The sequence below is a fragment of the Caenorhabditis remanei genome, chromosome IV, assembly GCF_010183535.1.
Source record: "Caenorhabditis remanei strain PX506 chromosome IV, whole genome shotgun sequence".
In the NCBI taxonomy this organism is placed as follows: domain Eukaryota; kingdom Metazoa; phylum Nematoda; class Chromadorea; order Rhabditida; family Rhabditidae; genus Caenorhabditis; species Caenorhabditis remanei.
The window spans coordinates 10,648,616-10,661,722 of NC_071331.1; the positions used below are offsets into that span (position 1 = coordinate 10,648,616).

At 37.8% G+C, this 13,107-nt stretch overlaps 1 protein-coding gene across 1 annotated transcript; it reads right to left on the reverse strand.

The window, feature by feature from the left end:
* Positions 1 to 445: 445 nt before the first annotated feature.
* On the reverse strand, positions 446 to 9,641 carry GCK72_013179 (uncharacterized protein; the record flags this gene model as incomplete). The annotated part of the gene is made up of 11 exons (XM_053729697.1): positions 446 to 525; positions 571 to 748; positions 1,414 to 1,687; positions 1,986 to 2,120; positions 2,819 to 2,897; positions 3,117 to 3,204; positions 3,316 to 3,536; positions 4,009 to 4,175; positions 7,780 to 8,114; positions 9,123 to 9,166; positions 9,545 to 9,641. The coding sequence occupies 11 exons, from the start codon at positions 9,639 to 9,641 to the stop codon at positions 446 to 448; spliced, it is 1,698 nt and encodes a 565-aa protein (XP_053584469.1).
* Between the last annotated feature and the right edge of the window lie 3,466 nt (positions 9,642 to 13,107).

The following is a 13,107-nucleotide window of genomic DNA, read 5'->3' on the forward strand; positions in this document are numbered from 1 at the left end:
TATAAATCAATTTCAAAATGGGATAAAATTGAAAACTGTTTTAATTGCTTTATATCAACCATATAGTACTTGTAAAAGAGTTTAAAGGCTTTTTTTTCAATAACAATTGTGTTCGACCCAATAAATCAGGTGGGTTTTTTTACCATCTGATAACTACCCCCGTGCGATAATTCTTCTAGACGAGCTTCTCGAAAATCGCTTTATTATTCTGCTTTATAAACAGTGAAAATGAAACATCAAGGGTTTCCGAGCGACAAGATGTACCAAGTGATTTAAAACGGAAGATATCATTATTAGGATACAGAGAAACAGTTTTAAAATCTTCATTCGAATCTTTACTAAACACCTTTATCCGAACAAAAAGAATACACAAAATCTGCATCGTTCTAGCCAAAACAAGCGCCTTATTTTAAAATGTACATGTAATTTACATATCGAAGGAATATCAAATCGAATAAATATTCCTGGTCACTTGATCATCTGTCATAACAGAAACTTTTGCTTTGTTTCGCTTTGCGAAGAAATCTGAAATCTTCTAATGATTACAGAGAGACCATTTTCTCAACTCACCTCGTATTACATTTCTATAATTATCCACAAAAAACAGACATGGAAGAGGATCAAGAGCAGGATAGACCGCATATATTATAGTGATTGGGGCGGAGAGAAATTCACAATCAATGAGGAGAAGAGGGCCAGTGAAGAGAATTCCGAAGGGGATGAAGATGAAGAGAACTGGGATTAGGGTCTGAAATTCGATATAGTTATATAGTGATATAGATGAAAAACACCTGAAAACTGTTTCAGTTGTGTCATAACGACAAGAATTTTTTTGAAGAAGTTTCAGTGAGGTTTCGTAAACGATAATTTATTCTTCCTGTTTCAATCAGCCGGTTAAAGTTTGGTAATATTCAAAATTACGATATCACCCTATTTGAATGTTCACAGAAGAAGTTTGCGTGCGGGGTAGCAGTGGCCAAAAAGCACTTGACCTACATCATTCGAGAGCTTAGTCACAAGTCCGAAAAATGACCAAAAAATGGCAGAATCTGGGGCATCTGTAAATGAGTCAACACAGAATTTTATGACCGAAAATGAATTATCTTGAAGGTAGATGGAAGAATCAGTTCATAGAGAGTTATAGAGACTTTCAAAAGTGCTCGAAAGCCCTATTTATTCACAGTGAGGTAAATTTTAATTTGAGTTTCCGAAACCGGGAAAACAAGCAAAAATAGGAGTTTCGCGAGAGATACCCCTTTGGATAATGATTTTTCCTCTTGAAATTCTGCGTCGACTCATATACAAATTTTACCAGTTTCAGCCACTTTTGAAGAAATTGGGTAAACTTGTGACCCACATTTCTCAGCTCCTATTCTTTGGACTTTTGATTCAATTCCAATTTGTTCCCCATACCTGTGCCAACAATGCTTTATACAACTGCATTTGCAAATTCTTCGAGAATTTCGACTCCAGTCTTCCCAACAACTGCTTGATCTTTGTCCAGCTCTTAACCATCATGACTACCACAACGGAAAGGGATAAAGTCATTGATGAGACCAAATTAATTAATCCATAACCAGATTTCCAATGGAATTCTTTCTCTTCTTTCTCATTTAGTGGCCAGAAAACGGCAGCTGAATAGGCGGCGTCTTCGATCGGGAGGTTGTACTTTTCTTGAAGCATTGGACTGAAAAAATGGGAGTTTAGGGATCTACAGTGTCCGTAATAAAGAAAGGCCCTCTCCGATTATGCCGATTCTGTTTCAACCGTATGATGTCATGAAAAACGGTGAACGGTATTCGATATATCGAACGAACTAACCAGGCACACAGTTTCATGATTCCTCTTCAAAATCTACGGGTACACCATCAAAAAATATGGTGGGACATAGATAGCCCTTTTATTTAAAATTTAATTTTTTGATACAATTATTCCGTTTTTTTTTTGTGTAAAAACAGTTTTGATCAGTCTTAAAGGGGTCTTACGCAATGTATTCGGAAGAAATTGGGTTCATTGCGAAAAAGTAACCAGCGATGAAAGTCCAATTGACACATCCAAAGATTGGGACGAAAAACCAAAAGATCTGATAGGCTCCTTTGAAGAATCGTAGGCGGCCTTGTCTGAAAATATACGAAAATTGTTTTATATAACGAGTTTTCATAGCTAGTTCAAGTTAATCACAGTTGTGAAACATAACTGTTTTTTGTCGAAATGTCCAATGCCCACTTTTGTAACCGTTTCTCATAATCTACTTGTCAATATCAATTTTAATCACAAATCAATAGGAACAAAATTGTGATAAAAACTTGTAAAGTGCCAGTATACTGTGAACTGAAATTTTTGTGAACTTTTAGCAAAAAACCAAACTTTCAATTTTGATTTAGAATTATATGTACATGATCTTGAAACTAATCAAAATATTGGACACATTTGGCTTTTTTCGAGGAATGGATAATAACAATGAAACACCTTTGATGTAAAAAAATCAGAAGCAACGCTTTCTCCGTGACATTAAATGACTGAGACATCAATAATGTTAGAATAGGTGAAAACTAATTGAAACGGAAAGTTTTGAACCTAAAAAGATGTTGCGATCAACAAACACCCCGTAAAAAACAGAACATTCTATTTTGATTGATGTGTATTAAAGTTCTCTATCACTCACTTGAAATCATGTTAATTTCTAGAATAATGTAAGCGAACTTAAAGATACATTATTTCCATGGTCAAGTGCTCTCATCAATCACATCTGTGCTCTAATACTAATTCGCCTAAACTTACTGTTTGAAACATATTTAAAGAACTTTATGTATCTTACCTTTCCAAAGCAAAATACCGGTAGACGAAATGAATTGCGATTCCGTAAATTGTCATTCCACAACAGCCACATAGAACGCCTGAAAATGAATAGATAGACGCGAGGAAATATCGAAGGATCATTGTTTTTCAAAAGGAAGTGTCAAATTATAATCTTGAAACATTAAAAAAAATGAGAAAGTTTCCGCTGAACTTCAACCCAAGCTTTTGAAATAAAAACTTTAGTTAGAGCAGCAGGATCACTGTGTACGGAATATGAATTTGAGTGTCCCTTCTCACGAAACTTCCTTAACACTTACTCATGAGGAACTCTTCAATGCGTCGAGGCAACATTCTGTTCCGAAGATCCATCACCATGAAAAATGCACTTCCTCGGCTGTAGATGTTCTGAAAAAAACCGTTCTGAGTGCACTAAAAACTTTCACTGTTTTAAACTATTCTGATGAAACCGAACAATTTCTTTCAAGCAGTAATTTGACTTCAAAAACTAATTCTTACCGGTTTGATTATCACATCCAAAGTGGTGAACATTAACGAGATCCCACAAAAATAGCACATAAGATTCCGATAAGTTCCCATTTTCTTTGGTGATTTTGTGATGATTAAGAAGATCAAAAGGGAATTTGAAAGGACTGCGATGGCACAGGAAATGAGTTGAATTAAGGTTTTCAACGATTCGAAGGTGTCGATTTCCATGATGGAATGGATCGGGGGATAGACTGAAAAATAATACGACAATTTTCAGATGAATACGTAGAACTTGAGATTATCGGAATAAAACGTATAGTGGAACGGAAATTAAAAAGTTGTAATAAAGAATAACAATAAAAGGAAGTGGGTGTACATTTTCGTGTAGTCTTGGTTCTATGAAATCTGAAGGGTTCAGAGAAATCATCCATTGAAAACAGCTTGGAAATGGGTTAATAAAATGGTTTATCTGAAACGTTGTTTTTTTTTTTGAAAATTAGGAATCGGGTTCACAGTGGATCAGACATAACGATAAGTGATGTTGTGGACCAAAAAATAAGAAAACAAACTTTGGTAAATACCCTAACTGTCGCGACGGTTTATGGGGTGGTGAGCCCGAACCGGCCGCGAGGAGTGAGAGGAATTGAACTTAGAAAGAAGAGCCAACACACGTTTTAAATGACAACGGTTTATTCGAAAATATACGCGAGTTAAATACGATACCTTCATCAGATCCAGTGATCTTGATAGTTGGTGGAGATCCAGATGCGGCGTTAGGAGAAGGTGTAGTTGTTGATGTAGTAGACGGCATTGGCGATGCTGCTTGGCTCTGCTGCTGCTGTTGTTGTTCGTACTCTTTCGAAGATACTGATTCATAACGTTTCTTCCTCCTACATCGACAGTGCCACGTAGTAGGGTCGTCAAGATAAGGAGTTGTGGAGCACGTCGGTCAAGGGAATAATTAAGGTATCATATCTTCCTCACGTCTATATGAAGTTCACCGTTGTCTAATTAAGAATAGGAGAATAATCTACGATTTAGATTGTACCAGTTGTGATAATATAGCTAGGGCTATTATTGTCACGACACTAACCTTACACCATTAAATTTTCGGATTCATCCGGGAGACAATGCTTCGAAACTGTTTTGAAAAGTCACTTAATCTTGAATATGGACAGTTTCAAAATTAAAAATATTCTGCATCCAGAGGTCAGAACACTGAATACAAACAAATGTTTAGGGCTTTCTACTTGCCCCCCCCCCCCCCTCTCTCTCTCTCTTTTGACCTATTCACGAGGTAGCAAAAAAGGCCAAAAACTATTTTTCTTTTTACTACTTCCAAAGGGAAAAATGTTTTCCTTCCTAATTTTGCGTCCTCCAGAATCAACCCATCAAATTGTTTCTATATATTTTTGTAATTCACTTCGGTTGTATCAGTGGCTCTTTGCCCTTCATCTCGAATCAAAATAAATCTAGGGCGGCAGATAAACATTTCAAAAATCTATGGAAGCAACTTTAGAAGGTGTTGAAACGGGAACATTTTTCAAAATTCCAGATTCTAACAATTCACAATGAATGCTGATACTCTGCTAAATTGAAGTCATTCATATCAGAGTTGTCCGGAATCCGGATTCCGGATTCCGAATTCCGGTTTTTTGAGTTTCCTTTTTCCGGAATCCAGAAGTTGAAATTTATAATTTTTTTTGAGTTCAAATCCTAAAAAAAAGTTTTAAACTTTATTTATCATTAAAAACATCCGAAAAAGAAGACTTGTCTTGGCAAATTAATCGAATCATTCCGAATTCCGGATTCCGAAATTCGAAAATTTGATTCCGGTTCCGGATTCCGGATTTCGAAAATTTGATTCCGGTTCCGGATTCCGTATTCCGGAAACTGAAAAATGGCATTCCGGGTGATTGAACACTGTCTGACTTTCTAAAATTGATATTTTCTTGAGCAAATTTGTTGCTTACCATTCCAGTAATATGGTTGAATAAGCGAACGAGAAAATCTGATGACACTAAAAAATCGATTAAAAATGCGATAGTTTGTGTCATAACTGTAATCACTGAAATCTCAGACATCACACTTGGTTTTTTTACAAAGATAATTCTGGTGAACTCCTAAAGTACGTCTACTGATCATTGTCATAAGGTACAACAGATCAATGTAGGAAACTGGGGATTGACTGTATACTGTAAGTGATAAAAAGATTTTGTTCAGCCAGTCGGATAATTTATAGAGGGCTGAACTTTAACATGTGGGAGATTTTTATCCTAAGTAAAAAGGATCCAGAAGTTGTTGTTCATCATGTTTATGCACAGAGAAATTCTACATTTCAGAGTAGCGGAAGAGAAGAAGGGCTAGAAAAACACAGAATCAAGTAGAATACATATGAAAATAGTCAAATTACAAAGATAGAGATGATTGGATTGTGAAGACAACCTTAAAATCTACCCCAAAATAAATGTTCGCAATAATTCAAGTAGAGAAACAGTTGAAATTCTAAAACAAATATGATATCACCCAGCATGGTTTTCCTGTTGCAATCCATCTGGGTCAGAGTCTCAAAATGATGGTCTTTTGCTTTTGAGTTCATTATTTTTGTCTGATCATTTTTGTGATTTGGTTCAAAAAAGTTAGTCTGTGACGACGCACTAGACAGAAGTTTCCTGTTCTACACAGTACGGAAATTCAGATCTGATGAGCATGAAATATTAAAAGGAACATACATATGACTCAACAACAGCGCGAACTGAAATAAATTAAGATAATAGTCATAAAACTTCCGTGAAACGTGAATTTTTAAGAGTTGATTTTATTACTCTACCAAACTTTGAAAGTTTTATAAAATGCGATTACGACCTGATGACGACAGAACTCGATAAACAAATCCAGACGTCTCTAACAAGTTGAAAATAGAAAAAACTTCTGGAATAAATCAGAAAATATTGGAATGCCAACCAAGCAGCTGACGTGCCATTAGTATTATTATTTTATAGAATTTCTTAACTTCACCTGTGTCTCGGTAATCGAGTTCATAAAATTGTCGATCAGAAAACATTAATTCTTTGGAATTGTGAGCATTATTAATTTGAATCTCAGTGATTCTTATTTCCAACCTTTTTGAAACTGAAAATAAATTTTGCTCATTCGAAATTTATTAAATCAGAAGAACTTTTTGGTCTGAAGGTGGGAGTCATCGAGAACGCAATGATGTGTATTTTTGAGTCATTATCGAATTACGTGTTTTTTTTTTGAACCGGTTCATATTCGAACTAGACTGAAGTATAAAGAGTAAATGGGAAAGACAGTTTCAAAATATTTGTAAGTTTTCAAACCGTCAAAATAGAAAATACCGTCAAAATTAAAAAATATCAACGTTCCCAAAGTCGAATTTCTAGGCCACGGCCACCAACTTTCTTCGGCCATTTCAATGATTCTCTTGTGTTTCTGTATGTCCGGATGTCCACACCTTCAAAATTTCATTGAAAATTAGTCTGAATTCCGCTTTTGGTTTCAAAATATAAAAATTTCGAGCTGCAAATGCGCTAATTCGGTGGAAAAACTGTATGTATGTTTATGAATTAGACCGGATATCCACGATTAGTTAAAAATTGAGTTATTTGATGCTGAAAAGTATTTCTCACTGAAAATTAATTTTTGTGGTAAATTAAGCAAAAAATAGATTTTAAAACCAGAAATCGGGTCTATTTTTATGCTTGATTGAAACACCGTGAGCTAGGATAGTGACTGGAATCGGTCAAGATCTGTTGAGGGATAGTGATGATAGTGATAGAAGATAGAGATAGTGATAGTAAGTGAGAAGTGATATCCCCGTTCATGTCTGATGAGGTATCCTTATGGCTAGGCGTGACCAAGCAGGATATTCTTGACTAGGAAAGATAGAACCTAGTCCTGTATGTGATTGTCAAGTATCAAGCTAAAGGTTCAGAACAATTTAGGTCGTCAGACTAAAAATGACAATGAGGCTGAAAAAGCCGATCTTAAGCTATCTACGATGCCTAAGTTAAAATCGACAACGCCAAACCCCCAATCCTTCCTTTACTTCCAGAACAAATCCCAAAAGCCACTGACCGCCGATGTTCCATGCCTCAACGACACCGAGATGCTCTCCTAAATGAACGATTCAAAGGTCCGCAAAGCAATCCACATTCCGTTCAACCTTGGAAAATGAGATATTTGCAGGTAAGAGTAGGTTGATAACAACACCTAAACATGGTTTTGCCAATGGAATACTTTAACCAAATGTGAACTTCAGCCAATTTGCAGCAGGCTTAGATAAGTTTTTCCCAATTTAACCGGTATCAGGATACCTTAGGAAAGCTTTGTAAGTCATAGACTATATTAGCCAAGCATTTTTGTCTATCTGAGACATTTTCTGCTAACTGCCGAGAAGTGTCAAACAGACATGGCTTACACATTCTCAGCCAATTCTAATCAAGTTTAGTCTGTCTTAACAAACACTCTTACCTTCTAGCGACAAGGTGACAACCACCTACCAAAAGCAATACACCGACATGACTCCATTCATCAAGAAGATCGTCGAGAACCACGTTCGCGAGCTCCTCTACTACGGTGACACCGACATGGCATGCAACTTCATGATGGGACAACAGTTCGCCGATCAGTTGGGACTCCGTAGAAAATTGAAGAAGACTCCATGGAAGTTCAACAGACAAATCGCTGGATTCAAGACACTCTTTGATGGGCTCAGCTTCATTACTATCCGCGGAAATTTCTACACTGGGAGATTTCAAATTCGCGCTTGCATCAGCCCGGATCATCATAGCCAGCATATCTTCAGTCTGAAAGTTTTTTTAAAGCAGAACTTACCAATTTTGGAATCCAATGCCCGACAAACCCGTTTTCATTGTATCCGAGTTGTCCATCATCGTTCCATCTATTGCATTGTCCTTGTCACTGAGTCCGGTCCATGATTCCGTCATCCGTCGTTGCATCGGTTGATTTTTTGAAAAAAGTGTTAAGGAAATAAATAGAAAAGGAAGAAAGTATCGCGTTTCTTAATATTGAAATTTCAACACACTCTAGATCGGGAGGATTCAAATCTGCGTCTACCGTGAGAAAACCCACAGCCCGGATAAGTATAGACCTCTCGCAGCGTAACTGACCGTGTCTAACCGGAACCGACACAGATAAAAATGGTGGGGGAAGTCAGTAACATAGACAATATCCTCATAGGGCACTTACGGATTTTCGACTCTTCGTTTGCGTTCATCTCTCATCGTTTTGATGTCAATCGATTAATCTTAATCACTGAAGTTTTCCATTTGCTGATGTTCTGGCCGTCTTTATTTCAGCTTGAGACGCGGTGCTGTAAGAAATATTTGAATTAAATATACACGATATAAAATGGTGCAGAATAATGTAAGCAATTGAAAAAACAAGGAGAAGGACCTTCTTTTTTTTTCCTAATAACATTTTTTGATGATTTCCTAATAACATTTTTTGGTTATCTAATAAAAGGTGGATAAGCTCAGATCGAGTTACGCATGGTGAATGAGGAGAGTTGGAAACATCCCTACAAATCTATGTTTTTTAATTACAAAAGAACACTTTTGAGAGAACTTGCGCCTGCTGAAATAAACTCTCACTAGGGAAGGTCACCGAGTCAGTGTGGAGATATGGGTCGTGACCTATATCATTGGAAAGCTGGGAAAACGCTGATTCCAAATATATATTCAGTTTTGTCCTCGAGGCCTGGTATTCGAGAAACACTGACTCGGTGACCTTCCTTAGTCAGCCCGGATAAGTATATCCCGCATAACTTCAGTCCGAGTTTGAAAAGAACTTACCAATTCTGGAATCCATTGACTGATGAACTCGTTTTCCTTGTATCCTAGTCGTCTCTCATTGTTGACTCGAGTGTATTGTCCTTATTCCATCATCCGTCGTTGCAATGGTTGATTTTTTGGAAAAAAAAGCGTTAGGGAATTAAATTGAAAAGATGAAAGTATCTTATTTCATAAAGTTGAAATTTCAACATACTCTAGATCGGGAGGATTCAAACCCGCGTCTACCGTGAGAAAACCCACAGCCCGGATAAGTATAGACCTCACGCAGCGTAACTAACCGTGTCTAACCGGAACCGACACAGATAAGAATGGTGGGGGAAGTCAATAGAAATGAAATTATCTTATTTTTGGATATTTTTATGAATTTCTGATAGCCCGCTCGTAGCATAACTTTCGCCCGAAAACTTTTTAGAATTACTTACCAATTCTGGAATCCATTGCCAGGTACCACATCGTTCCATCTATTGCATTGTCCTTGTCACTGAGTCCGGTCTTTGATTCCGTCATCCGTCGTTGCATTGGTTGATTTTTGGAAAAAAGTGTTAGGGAATTAAATAGAAAAGGAAGAAAGTATCACGTTTCTTAATATTGAAATTTCAACATACTCTAGATCGGGAGGATTCAAACCTGCGTCTACCGTGAGTAAACCCACAGCCCGGATGAGTATAGACCTCACGCAGCGTAACTGACCGTGTCTAACCGGAACCGACACAGATAAGAATGGTGGGGGAAGTCAATATAACATAAAGAATATCCTAATAGGGCACTTACGGATTTTCGAATCTCAGCTTGCGTTCATCTCTCCTCGTTGCGTCGTCAATCGACTAGTCCCTTAATCACTGAGTTAATCACTGAAGTTTTCCATTTGCTGATGTTCAGGCCGTCTTTATCTCAGCTTGAGACGCGGTGCTGTAAGAAATATTTGAATTAAATATACATGATATAACATTTTTCAGAAAAATGAAAGCAATTGAAAAAAAACACTGAGAAAAACCTTCTTGTAGGCCGGAATGAAGGGAGAATGACTGAAGACTGGTCAACAGGCAGATGAGAGCAGGGGGCGGGACTTAACACAAATAGATTTCCCATGGTGATATGAGGACAGATGACATGTATGTGAAGAAGACGAATGGACCAGACAATAGACGGAAATTCAAATTACAAAATTTTCTCAAACCCCTTTTCTCTCATGACCCCCCCCCCCTGTTATTGATTCCCACTGCGGTAGATAAAACAAGCAGCAGGTGTCTTAATCCAATGTGACCGTGTCAACTAATTGTCTCTCCTTCCGTCTATTGTCTGGTCCATTCGTCTTCTTCACATACACGTCATCTCTCCTCATATCACCATGGGAAATCTATTTGTGTTAAGTCCCGCCCCCTGCTCTCATCTGCCTGTTGGCCAGTCTTGAGTCATTCTCCCTTCATTCCGGCCTACAAGAAGGCCTTTCTCCCTGTTTTTTCAATTGCTTTCATTTTTCTGAAAAATGTTATATCATGTATATTTAATTCAAATATTTCTTACAGCACTGCGTCTCAAGCTGAGATAAAGACGGCCTGAACATCAGCAAATGGAAAACTTCAGTGATTAAGACTAGTCGATTGATGTCCCAACGAGGAGGGATGAACGCAAACTGAGATTCGAAAATCCGTAAGTGCCCTATTAGGATATTCTTTATGTTATATTGACTTCCCCCACCATTCTTATCTGTGTCGGTTCCGGTTAGACACGGTCAGTTACGCTGCGTGAGGTCTATACTTATCCGGGCTGTGGGTTTTCTCACGGTAGACGCGGGTTTGAATCCTCCCGATCTAGAAAATTACAAAAATTCAATAAAAAACAAAAAAATTGTGTAATTTCTTTTCTATTGACTTCTCCCACCATTCTTATCTGTGTCGGTTCCGGTTAGACACGGTCAGTTACGCTGCGTGAGGTCTATACTCATCCGGGCTGTGGGTTTACTCACGGTAGACGCAGGTTTGAATCCTCCCGATCTAGAGTATGTTGAAATTTCAATATTAAGAAACGTGATACTTTCTTCCTTTTCTATTTAATTCCCTAACACTTTTTTCCAAAAATCAACCAATGCAACGACGGATGACGGAATCAAAGACCGGACTCAGTGACAAGGACAATGCAATAGATGGAACGATGTGGTACCTGGCAATGGATTCCAGAATTGGTAAGTAATTCTAAAAAGTTTTCGGGCGAAAGTTATGCTACGAGCGGGCTATCAGAAATTCATAAAAATATCCAAAAATAAGATAATTTCATTTCTATTGACTTCCCCCACCATTCTTATCTGTGTCGGTTCCGGTTAGACACGGTTAGTTACGCTGCGTGAGGTCTATACTCATCCGGGCTGTGGGTTTTCTCACGGTAGACGCGGGTTTGAATCCTCCCGATCTAGAGTATGTTGAAATTTCAACTTTATGAAATAAGATACTTTCATCTTTTCAATTTAATTCCCTAACGCTTTTTTTTCCAAAAAATCAACCATTGCAACGACGGATGATGGAATAAGGACAATACACTCGAGTCAACAATGAGAGACGACTAGGATACAAGGAAAACGAGTTCATCAGTCAATGGATTCCAGAATTGGTAAGTTCTTTTCAAACTCGGACTGAAGTTATGCGGGATATACTTATCCGGGCTGACTAAGGAAGGTCACCGAGTCAGTGTTTCTCGAATACCAGGCCTCGAGGACAAAACTGAATATATATTTGGAATCAGCGTTTTCCCAGCTTTCCAATGATATAGGTCACGACCCATATCTCCACACTGACTCGGTGACCTTCCCTAGTGAGAGTTTATTTCAGCAGGCGCAAGTTCTCTCAAAAGTGTTCTTTTGTAATTAAAAAACATAGATTTGTAGGGATGTTTCCAACTCTCCTCATTCACCATGCGTAACTCGATCTGAGCTTATCCACCTTTTATTAGATAACCAAAAAATGTTATTAGGAAATCATCAAAAAATATTATTAGGAAAAAAAAAGAAGGTCCTTCTCCTTGTTTTTTCAATTGCTTACATTATTCTGCACCATTTTATATCGTGTATATTTAATTCAAATATTTCTTACAGCACCGCGTCTCAAGCTGAAATAAAGACGGCCTGAACATCAGCAAATGGAAAACTTCAGTGATTAAGATTAATCGATTGACATCAAAACGATGAGAGATGAACGCAAACGAAGAGTCGAAAATCCGTAAGTGCCCTATGAGGATATTGTCTATGTTACTGACTTCCCCCACCATTCTTATCTGTGTCGGTTCCGGTTAGACACGGTCAGTTACGCTGCGAGAGGTCTATACTTATCCGGGCTGTGGGTTTTCTCACGGTAGACGCAGATTTGAATCCTCCCGATCTAGAGTGTGTTGAAATTTCAATATTAAGAAACGCGATACTTTCTTCCTTTTCTATTTATTTCCTTAACACTTTTTTCAAAAAATCAACCGATGCAACGACGGATGACGGAATCATGGACCGGACTCAGTGACAAGGACAATGCAATAGATGGAACGATGATAGACAACTCAGATACAAGGAAAACGGGTTTGTCGGGCATTGGATTCCAAAATTGGTAAGTTCTGCTAAAAAAAACTTTCAGACTGAAGATATGCTGGCTATGATGATCCGGGCTGATGCAAGCGCGAATTTGAAATCTCCCAGTGTAGGAATTAGTTTGAAGGGGTTTGAGGTGTCATAACTCGTCATAGGCTAATTTTCGGGCCTGGCTCCGAGAGTCATTTTTCTTTTGCCGAAAATTCAGAGTCCAGCCATATTCAAAAGCATATTCTTTATTAGATAACCAAAGAGGATAGTGGGAGTGTAGTCTTTAGGTTGATGTACATTGTGAATTGATTAGGATGAATAGAGTACTACTCTTTAGGTTGACCTTTATTTTCATGTATGGCACAATTTAGAAATGGTTTAATCCGACGTTTGGGTCCTTAGACCCATCATCAGGGAAGGTTAGATTTA